This window comes from Agelaius phoeniceus, chromosome 17 (genome assembly GCF_051311805.1).
Source record: "Agelaius phoeniceus isolate bAgePho1 chromosome 17, bAgePho1.hap1, whole genome shotgun sequence".
Lineage (NCBI taxonomy): Eukaryota > Metazoa > Chordata > Aves > Passeriformes > Icteridae > Agelaius > Agelaius phoeniceus.
This window is the reverse complement of record NC_135281.1, coordinates 924459-936063: the sequence shown is the minus strand read 5'-3', so window position 1 is coordinate 936063 and position 11605 is coordinate 924459. Positions and strand designations below refer to the sequence as shown.

Here is an 11605-nt window from a genome sequence, read left to right as displayed (position 1 = left end):
AAAAAATTAATTGTAGCAGAAAAGCAGTAGATGGCTGGTTTTGGTTTTCCTATAAAAGTATAAAAATAGCATGAAGAAAATATATGAGCAAAAGAAAGAAAAGGAAAAGACAAGAGTAGATAGATGGTGGAGAGGACATACCACCACCTGTGGATCCAGTGAGGAGACTTGATCACTGCAATTCCGATGTCTATGGTCAGAGTAATGGTCACTGAACCATTGGGAGTGGAGGCTGTGAAACAAAAAGTCAGGTTATATACAACCAAGCTGGCATGGGAATGCCTACATCCTTCTCCAGGGAGGGGATTCTTTATGCCTGATGTAACAGGATGGGGCACACGCAGCTTTCTGCGGGAGAGTTCCTGAAAAGAGTCCAGGGCTACCTGGGGATCCTTGGTGGTATCGCTCCCCCTCTGTTCATCTTGGCTACTCCTTGACTGCACTTCTGCACTTGTGCTATGTTGTGTGGTCACCATGGACCTGAACAGGAAAATTGGCTCCAAGCTTCTTCCCAGCCTCTGCAGGCCCCCCTTTCCAGGCATGTCCTGTTCCAACTTGCTGGTCATCAGTGGTTTGAGGCATAACAATGCATGGACTCCACTGTCCAAGCTTCTACAAAGCTGGAGAAGTGCCCAATGCTCATCCCAGCCACCATCCTACTCCATTCCCAGCTGCTGCCACCAAAAAATGAGGAGCTTTCCTTGGTATGGAATTGTCGGGGCTTTCTTAAACGTGTCCACGGTGAACAGGCTCTAGAGATACTATTTTGGCTGCCCCAGGCAGTGCCACAGGATGCAGACAGGCAGCATGGGTCTCTGCCAGCTGCAGGAGGCAAAGGGTGGAACTCTGGGAACTCTTCCCAGAAAGAGGTTCCCAAAGCCCATGGGAGGTTCCAACAGGACAGTTTTCAGGCTGTGCATGGAAACAAAGGGAGTGGTGGGTGAGAATCAAGGCTGGAGCTGTGGTGGGGGCAGTAGGGGCTGCAGTGCCTTGTGCCCACTGGGCTTGGCACTTGCTGGATACACTGTGGGGCTTCTCAGGACACAGCTGGTGCTGGGTCTGCCAACATCTCCCTCTTCCTTGGCCGCATCTGTCCCCAGAAATGCCGCACAAGGGACTGAGTAGCTGCCAGGGGCAATGTCGTCACCAGCGGCTTCTCCCGCTGTCAAACTATCACAGACCAGCACTGTCTTCAACAGCTGCTGGGCCTCCAGGGCAGGTGCCAGGCTTCAGTGGAACTTCAGGGGGCCTCAGAGACTCAGGATTATGGGGTGATGAGGTCCTTTGAGGCTCAGGAGGTGCTTAATTCCAGTTCTTGCCCAAAGCAAGGTCACCAATGCAGTTTGGAGTGGGCTGCACATCTCCCAGGATGGAGCCTGTGCCACTGCAGGAGTGCCCTCAAGGAGATAAATCTTGGGCCTCGAGGTTTTGGAGTAGCTCTGCTGCGAGGAGGGGGCTCCGTGGGCTCCGTGGTTCCTGTGCTCCGGGCAGGTAGCTGTGTCGGGGCTGGGCTGCTCCCTCTGCCCCGCCACGCGCCGCTGCTCCATCCCCAGGGGGCTCCAGGCTGTGCCCGCGCTGCCGGGAGCTCCAGCCCGGAACGTGGCAGCCGTGCCCGGTGAGCGGATCCCGCTGCATCCCAGCCCTGCTCCGTCCCGCTGCCCTCAGGGCTCCAAATGTACTGAGCCCTGCTGCGCCGTGGTGTCCCGCGGTGCGGGCTCCGTGCTCGCCGTCCCTCCCGTGCCCGCGGGCAGGGCCGGGGCCGGGGCCGGGACTCCGGGGCTGCTCAGCCGGGGAGGAGCGGGCAGCGCCGGCACGGCCGGGCCGGGCCCTCTGCTGGGGCCCCTCTGCCCAGTGACTACCGTGGCACCTGCAGTGCTGCTACACGGAGTCGGTGCTCGGAGACAGGGATGACACAGACTCCGAGATCCACGTGACAACAGCGTTTGCTGATCCATGTAAAAACAGTGTTTTATCGCTCAGACCCTCTTTATATAGAGGATTTGGATTTCCCTGGCTAAGACAAGTGACGGGTTGGAATCTTGTCTCCACCCAGCTCCTTTGATAGCTCCCCATTCTGGATTGAATATGATCGGCTGAGGTCCCTGCTTGGGTTTGAATCCAACCTGTCCCTGCCTCAACTGAGGACTTGTTTTACTTCTAGGCTGGTTGAGTTTGGAGGTCTGATATGACCAAATTTCTTTGGCAGCTACAGGCTAGCTGCAACTGTGACACAGTGCCGCCTTCACTCCATCTCCAGCAGGAATCTCATCCACACCAGTGTGCCAGAAGAGTCTCTATGGCCAGTCCTCATCCCTGTTTGTACCTCTGGGGTATTACAGGGCCACGAAAAGCCAGCTGCCTGGAGAGTGGTCCCTCCTTACACCCCAAATTCCCCACTGGAATAAATACAGGTGGTATTTATGAGCAAAAGGCTGGAGGGAGCAAAATCCATCCTCTGCCCATTGTGCCAGTACCAGGGAAGTGACCTGGGTGCCAGAGCCAAGCTCTGAACACACCAAACCCCCAACATCCACTTCCCAGGAGCCAGTGGGAAGTTGGGAAGAAGCTCCAGGAGCTCTTGACAGGCATGTGAATGTGGCCTGGGCTCCCCAAATGCAGCAGCTCCTGCCTGTGGCCAACACATAGATCAGCACAACTTGCAGCCCTCAGGGAGCGATGGGGGGCTCTCAGCATCCTCCCTGCCTACCTGGCTCTCAGAGCAGGACATCTCTGATGGAAGAAGTGGGAGGTTCCAGGGCTCCCTCTGCACCAGTGCTGCTGTCCCAGAGCCCCTGTGGCCCCATGGCCAGGTCGGACAGGAAGAGTTTCTGCACAGCACCACAAATGGTGCCCACCCAACCGCTCCTGGACTCTCACAAGGTGCCAGGAGCAGCTCCACATGCTCTGGATGGCTGGAGCAGAGCTTGGGATCACAGGACACATCCTGAACAAGAAGACCCCCAGGGAAGAGGAGTCTGGGGAGCAGCGCCCCTACATCACACTCTCCCCCACCTGAGCCCCACAGCCTTCAGCAGGAGTCCTTGGTGCTGGCTCTCCCCCCATCCCTGACCCCCTCCCACTTGCCTCTGATGGCTGCTATTAAAATAAATTGACAAAATAAACCTAATTTGCACTGTAACTCTGTTTTCTCAACCTGAAAGGCAGCGTCCTGTAGTCGATCAGCAGCAAGTCCCTACAGGCTCCTGCTGCTGGGTAAGACAGAGCCGTCACTGCACTAATGAGTGAATTAGCTAATGAAAACAGTATTTAAAATAATCACAATATTTCTTTATTTGCATGTAAAGATGACATAATAAAAGATAATTAGCAGCATGTGAAACAGTTCTACTACTCAATTTTCTCAGTTTAGCTAATTAATTATCTTAGTAAAATGCATCATTATGGCTAATTTTAGAAAATCCAGCAGCTGCAAGGTCAGAGTGGGAACAATTTCAATTTGTAATTGGAAGAAACATTAAAGTGAGTCAGATAATCTTTTATTAGATAATAATAATAATAATAATAATGAATCACACAGGCACGTATATTAAGTACTTTAAGAGACAGAAAATGCACTGAATCATTTAATAATGTCATCAAATGGGCTTTGTTAGGGGCTGCTGTGGGAGCATGAGGGAACTGGGCCCTCAGCCCTGCCTGGAGGAACACATAGCCCAGTGCTGGCTTGGGGATGCCTCTGTCAGGATGGGGCTGGAGCACCATGGAGGGTCTGTCCTGGCTCTCTCTGCCCTCAGCTTGTGCCAGCAGCACCCCAGGGCCTGGGCAGGAGGGTCCCAGCCAGGGGAGTCCCAGCAGACCACCCTCCCTCTGAACTGGATGGGAGGGCTGGGCAGGGACCCCCAGGGCTCACCAGAGTCTGCAGGATGGTTGGGGGAGGCTGTGGGACCCTGGGATGGCAGAAGGGCACATTCTGGCAGGGGGCACATTCAGGCACAAGGGCACATTCCCACTGGCTCCTGGTGGGAATTCCCCAGGGATGTGGGCTGTGGGTACATGGCAAGGGTGGCCTGTGGTGGCCACCAGCTGGGGACAGGGCTGAGGCACAATGGAAGGGAGCCCAGGACCACTGTGGCACTGACCACCAGCCCCACATGCTGGCCCCACACCTCCATCCCTCCTGGGACATCCCTGCTCTGCCTGGGCTCTGCCAGAGAAGAGTCTTTTCCACCCAAAAGCAGCCTGTTCCCCCCACTCCCCTTTCCCCAGGGTGGCAAAGGTGAGGATGTCAATGGCCATGGATCTTCCTGTCCCACCAGGACCAGCTCTGGAGACAGTCAGCAATGGGTAGACTGGCCCATCTCTGCCTTTCCAGTAACACCTTTGTAAGGATCCCTGGCGTGAGCCCAGAGCTGCAGTGTCACTCCATCCTGTCACACTCTGCTGGGGTGCCAGGCCCAGCTGGGCCCTATGTGTAGGGTGGGTGCTTTTGGTAGAGCAGAAATATAATAAATCTATTGTTTATTAATGTTAATTATCATCTACAAAAATACATATAATAAAGAAGAAAATCGCATGGCTCTTGGAGGAAGGAGAAAACACGTTTAAACCTCACTGCACCCAGGTGAACCTCCACCCAACTCCCATGGCTGCTGTGCCCTGGGTGCTGCCCACAGCTTCCAGAGGGCATAAGGGGGATCCCCAGAGCAGCATGAAAAGGCTAAAGCCAGGGCTGAGGCCCCTGGGATGCTCCTGGTTGCCACAGCAACATGCTGCCTTCCTCCATGATGCTGGGATGTTGTCATGGAGATGACCTGACCCACACCCGGCTGCCCTGGGGTACACAGTCAGTGTGGGCATCAGGCAGCCCAGTGTCACCAGGGACATCCCAGCAGCACAGATGTGGGCCAGGGACACTGGGGGCACTGGCATGATCCAGGGACATCAGCACCTGCCTGGCCTGGACACACCCTGCACTCATCACTGCAGCAAGTGTGCTGGGGATACCAGCAGCCATAGCTCATCCCAGTTCCACCTTCAGCCACTTACCTGACACATCGTGACAGACATTTGTTCACTGCAAGCAGCCAAATGTTTTCTCAGTTTAAAGCAGTAACTAAATTACATTTCACCCTGGAAAATTATCTGTACTGCCATTTGGCTTCATTTATGGTGAAAACCAGCTATGCTACAGCGAGAACAGGCATCTTGGGTGTTGGTGTGCCATGCTTCTGCTTCCTCAGGAAGTTTATAGGAACAGCTGATGAAAATAGAGGACACTGGGGAGGAGTCATCTCCTCTACACTCCCATGGCAAACCTGCCACCAGCTTCTCTGCTTGACATGGGGTGCTGCCAGCTGATGTGTGCCCCACAGAGCAGCTCCCCTTCATTAACAAATTAGAAGTTAAATCTCATTTCTGGCTGGGGCAGAGGGTACAGCCAGGGCTGCTTCACACTGCAGCCACTCCTGCCTCATCCCAGGATTTATTATTCCTGTTCTTGCAGCAATCACTTGGTGGTGCCAGGTCACTCCACTCACATGGAATGGAGCACCTGAGGGGCATGAGGAACCTTTCACAGAAACCAAGGAGCTGCTTCTGGCTGGGCCCTCCTGCCCTGAGGACCTGGAGGCCACTGGAGTTGCCTTTGAGTTCCTGGGCTCAGAGAGGAAGGTTGTTCCCTACTGTGCACCTACACAGGCCCCATCTGCCAAACACCACCTGCTCCAAAACCTAGCTGATGGGAGACCCACTTCCAATCCAAACCCTTAGGTGAGATTTCCAACCTCCCAAAACAGGAGTATCAATCCCTCCCCAGTAGGAAAGAAAGCATTAGGCTCCAAACCAGCCCCAGAATGCCCTTCCTGTGCCTGGCCCTGCAATTTGGGACTGCAGAGGAAGATACTCAACTGTTTATCACTCACGTTTGTGATTCTTCAGAGATCACTGTGGGACCTGCCTTAACCTTCTATCCTGGTTTAGGGCAAATTTGGGAGAGAACCTCCAAAGGGTTCTCTCTGAACCCATCACACCTTCCCTCAAGTATTGTGGTGAGGAGCTTGGGTGGATGGCACCAGCTGAAGTTACTGAAGATGAAGCCAACAGGAAAACAAATGTTCATATATCCCAGCTTGAGGTTTATGGACAGTCACTTCAGTGTTTTTGTTCTAGTCCTCAGGTTGGGCGGCTTGGGCAAAGCACCAGAGCTGCTGCAAAGGTGAAATCCCAGGGAGGATTTCCCAGCACAGGGCCCCTGCCAGAGAAACAGCCCCTGCACTGCAGCAGCAAAGACCAACACACTTAAGTCCTGCAGCCCTGACCCACACTGGGAACTCATCCCCTCCTTAAGGAGCTCAGAGATGGTCCATGGGGATTTGGCTGGATGGCACCAGCAAACCCTCTCTCTAATCCACCCAGTTCCCCAGGGCTCGCTGGGTGCATCACCCTCGTGGGACACAGGCCCCAGCGCTGCACAGCTCCTCTCCAAATCCAAAGCTGAGGAGTTCTCTCCTTTCTCCCCTCTCTGCCCAGACAGCAGAACCCTCACCCTCACAGGATTCTGCACTTGAAGCACACGGCTCCTCCCTGTCCAGGTGGGTGTCCACACTAAGATGGGAAGCAGCACATGGAGTGACTGGAGAACACTGGCAGGAGCATCAGGCTCCCTTCAAAAGCCACTTAAATGTTTTCACTCCCCAGACTACTGAAATGCAACATGATTTTCTTACCAATGAGCCTCACTGTTCCCAGAGCTACTGAGGTGTGTAGAATTGCATACCCTCTATCTCCTGTTGTCCTGGGAAACATCTCCATTGGAGAATTTCAACCAAGGTTTTGGAAAATACTAAAAATTGACCAGTGCAAAGTTACTAGATAAGAATCTTTAAAATTTATTGGACTAATTGTGTTACATTCAATATTTGATGTGTTTCTTCTGGACAAAGAATTGGCATAAATACAAACAAGCCTTTGTGTGCCTTCCCTAAACAAATAAGAGATAAGGTACTAGAGACAACAGAACATAGTTCACATCTTCATATTTACATTTTACCTTTACTTTACAACTTAGCGCCAGGAATATTTACAGAAAAATACAGTAAGAACAGAACGTTCATGTCTTGGCAACATATAGGAATTCATACAAATTGTCTATGATTGAAGCACATGATATCTGGCATTCTCACTTCTAATTGCTCCTGCTAAATCCATGGGGAAAAGGGCTGTGTTTGCCTTCAAAGGTATCACTCAATTACACAATCAGGAAAATGTATCAAATTTGTCTGTGAGGCTGAAATTTAGTTTTCTCCTCCTCCTGGGCATGCAGAACCTTGTGAAAAGAAACACTGTGACCTACGGAGCATCCAGCAGGTATGGCCTGGGGCAGCCAGGGCTGCTCCTCCCTCCAGCCTTGCACACTGCTACCCACAGATGCACCAATTTCCACAGGCACTGTCCTCCCCCTCTCCTGCTTGCTGTAAGGTTCTAATGCCTTCCTAGAAGTACCTCTAAAAGAATGGCTTTTCTTTAAAAGTCTCTATTAAGGTACTAAAATGTAAATTCAACACTGTCTTTAACAATGTGACAGTGGTCACTTCCTGCTCTGTTTAAACAGAATTATGGACTCAAACTGAAAGGCTGGATGAAAAGCAGCCCCAGGTTAATTACTGTGGAACACTTGCAGGTCGAGGGGTGGGGGGTGGTGTCAGCCCTCATCCCCTCTGATGGACAGGGATGCTGACCCAAGCCACTCAAGCATCAAGTCAGGAATTCTACGCAGCAGTTTGTGATATTAAAAAAAAAAAAAAAAAAAAAAAAAATCTCAATTCTTGGATAACTCTTGCAAGTCATCATGGAAATAAACCTCATTTGCTCTGACCCTTCACAGGAAAAGCTCTCAAGACAGTACCCTGGACTAGCTAAAGCCATTGGAATTCGGTCAGACTTTGAGAGGGGATGGATATAATTCCCAGACTAGTGGGGTGCATTTTGTTATGAAGCCTGAGACCTCCACACATCCTGGGGAAGGAGTAACAGTCCCTGCAGGCACCCCTGCACTGGCACAGTCTGCCCAGGGTGCCCACTGCTGTGACCAGCACCCAAACCATGAGGGCTGGCAGCACAGTTTTGCATCACGTTTTATACTGAACTGTGATTTTCCTGAAGGCTCAACTTTCCAGAGAGCCAATCCCACCACGTACAGCCATGTCACACCACCTGTAACCTGCTCACCAGCTGGTTCTACAACTCAACTGATACATGAGACATCCATCCCCTGGCACTGGGAGTGGCCACAATGTGCCCAAGTTCCCTTCTTTCCAGACTCCTGCCAAGTCATATGGCTCTCACAGCTGTTACTGCTCCCATGGGTGTCTTTAGGTGAACATGGAAATAGACCCAAGACAACCCTTCAGCCAAGCACAGGTCTTTTTAAAGAAAGTAAATCTTCAGGCAGTCTACTTGACTATCCCTATCAGAAACCACTCAGGGTTTGCCCCAAGGCCCATCTGCATTTGTGACTGCTCCCGACTACCTGGCAGCTGTGCTGCAGCTGCCAGGGCTGTAACACTCAGCCATGGTAGGTGGGGTTGCTTTTACACTATCAGTGTGCAGACACAGGGGTTGCTCAGGATGTTTATTGGTTACACATGCACTGCTCATGCCTTTTAAACCAGTGGGCTCAAGTGTGTTTGGCCATTAATTAGCTCTCATAGATACATACACAGTGTGGGTAAATTTAGCGTCCGTGCATTCAATTGCTCCTGGCAAGAGTTTGGCAGAGGAATGAGGCTGTCCAAGTTCCCTGCACAGCTTGGCCAACGCGCCCAAACACTGACCTGGAGCTCCTTCTGCCACGTGCCACCTGGGCAGCACACAGGTATGGGCCAGCTAGCACACATCCTGATACAGGGGTTTTCTTTGGGTGGTTTCATTTTTTCACTTTTTATTCATCTGGATCAAATTCCAGAGCTCCTGAATTGAGAAGACAGTGCACTTGTTCCTTGCAACAAGCACACATCACCTTGGCTGACCACCTCAAAGTCCTTCCACATGTATTTTTAGGGGCCTGTTTCCATGAACTCTTTGTGAAAAACCACAAGGAAAGCCAGGAGTGAGGTCTGTCCTTGGCAGATAAGCTGTAATGAAACAATTAAGACTGCTTCAGGTCAGAACTGTTGCAAAAAGTAGATCTGAAATACCAAAATTTAATGCCTGACAAGTATTACTGCAATGCATAGCACTGTTATTAAAACCACTTTGAAAATAATGTGAAGAGCTCCCCAAATTCCTGCTCACTCATCCTCTTCCATTACCTGGTGCTGGAAGCATCAGGATCCTGCTGCTGTCATGCTGCACTTCCCCAGGAGTGTCAGCCACAATGCACTGCAGCAACACCAGCTGGGATGTGCCAGGATCCAGAGGTGCTCCCAGGGCTGCCTGCACCCACCACACCTCTGAGATCCTAACCATAGCTGTAAACATCTTTTCCCAGCACATCCTTTGAGTCCTGAACACATCAATGCCACAGGCTGAAAACTCCTGACCTAGGTGGAAGGGAAGCAATGCTGCCGAACATGAGAACATACTGGAGATTCAAAACAATGTGAATTTTAACTCCAAAGGGGCTTTCATGGCATTGGAATTAATAGGGAAAAGATGAATTCGTGAATTTTCTTTTTGAGTTGTTTAGTCTGTTTAACAGGAGCTTCTGAAAAGTGTTGTAGAAGCTGCAAAAACTGCTCATGCTATAAATAACAGGGAGGAGGCAGCCCCAAAATCTCAGATTTCAATCCAATGGAAGGAAGGCAAGTGATGTTTATGCTTTTTATGGAAATAGTGAGGAGGTGATACAGACACTTGAAAATAAATTAAGTAGTTGCATTAAAAAGGAATTGAAAAATAAAAATCAAGCTACTGAAATTAAATGTGACATTTTGCAACAGACCTGAAAGTCATAACCTCGCTTTTATAGAATCAAAAGCTCTATCCAATAATAACTCTTTTTGGAAAGTCAGTTAATTTCAGGTTATGGTGGTTGTCTCGTATGCAGATGGACTCACTTGGAGCCCTGGTGGGAGTGGCCACATACAGCATCTGGGCTTTGGCTTTCAGGGCCTGCTTCTTCCAAGCCATCTTCCTCCTCTGGCTTCTGGTACACAGATGGGTTACACTCAGTGAAGGATCTTCTGTGGAGCACTGAAGGGGGACTCAAAATGTCTTTGAAGTTCTTACAGGGGAAGTTAATGCTCTGGAACAGACTCCTCCTCCAAGGAAAGATCCTGCTCTCTTGCCCTTGGACACGTGGGTCTAGCAAGGCATCTAATGGCAGGTTGGTTTGTATTCTTATGTCCATCCTCATATGCAGAGATGGCTTTACTTTGATTGTTTTCCCCTCAGAGCAAGACACCTACAGTTCCTAATTAGTTGGGAAAGGATGACTGGGTGAAGAGATTATTTTGCTAGCATCCAGGAAGACTAGAATTCAGTAATCTTCTGAGGGTAGGTGAATCAATTCAATATCCCAACTGCAATGTTTCGGATTCATTTCTCATTCCTCCCACGTGGTATCTGCTGACTTGTGCTAGAACATGATTTCCTGAATTCTGGAGGGCTGAGAAAATTTGTTGTTGCTATTTAACTGTTTTCATTCGTGTAGCCACCAACCTCTTATCTAATTGTCCTGGAAGGATAATGACCTAGGGGTTGCAGTTCTTGAGCCCAACCTCCTGGAAAAGTGAGGTATAAAACTCTGGCTCCAGCTGCCTGTTCCGGTATTTATTGACAATATCTGCTATTTTCTGTTTTCGGCGGACGTGGGGGGGGTTGTATGAGTCACTTTCCAGCCTCTTTCTCCGACAAATGTTTATTACTGTCTGTCTCACTAGAAAACCTGAAAAAGAAACAACATTTGAATCAAGTTTAAATTCAGTCCTGCATGCTTCTTCTGGCCTCCCAGGCAAAGACAATTTTTTGGGTTCTGTCCCATCTAAAGCCAGGGAAGATGTTCAGCACCACCAAGTCAAGAACTTAACTCCATGAACAAATGATAACAGACAGCCATGGTCCCCAGGCTTCTAATGACCTTCACAGTAAAGAAGGAAGAAAGGGACTCACTCAGTGGTGCCCTAAACTAACCAGAGGAGAAGGAGCAGTATCCTCAGCTTTGCCAAGAGCCAAGCAGCTGCCTGGAAGAAGCACCCTCGGGACAAGAGCACAAACCCAGGGCAGCCAATACAAGAGTCACAGTACCACAGCCCCAGCTACGCTGCACATCTGGACCTTAGGTGGGCCCTGAGGTCATACCAGGTAATTCCAGGGGAGCCCTGAGAATGAAAAAAGTACCTGTCAGTACCTTTTTCCAGTAGGAATTGCAGAGCCTTCCCCTTGGAAAGGAGATGAGGAAAGACCTGATGGGTTGTGGCTGCAAACAAGTTTCTCTTCCCCTCACTGCCTTTTCACTTTTGTCACCCCTCTGTAACTCACACTGCTGGATGCAGATGGAGGAGGAGGCAGGGAATCAAAGTAGTAGCACTCAAAAGCTGGCAGCTAGCTTTATCTTATTTTATTCTGAAAGGAAATTTCTATGCTTCTAAGGAAGCAAGTATCCCTTATCCCCCTTGCTGTTTCACAAGCTCCTTCTTAAAGACAG

At 50.2% G+C, this 11605-nt stretch overlaps 1 protein-coding gene across 5 annotated transcripts in view; it reads right to left on the bottom strand.

Moving 5' to 3' along the window:
• Positions 1-6828: 6828 nt before the first annotated feature.
• RALGAPB (Ral GTPase activating protein non-catalytic subunit beta) overlaps positions 6829-11605 on the bottom strand; it is a 64601-nt gene continuing 59824 nt past the window's right edge. For all 5 annotated transcript variants that reach the window (XM_054644141.2, XM_054644142.2, XM_054644143.2 and 2 more), the window contains one exon: positions 6829-10846. In XM_054644141.2, the coding sequence (XP_054500116.1) occupies positions 10653-10846 (194 nt within the window). In that variant the 3' untranslated portion in view covers positions 6829-10652. The remainder of the gene's footprint in view (positions 10847-11605) is intronic.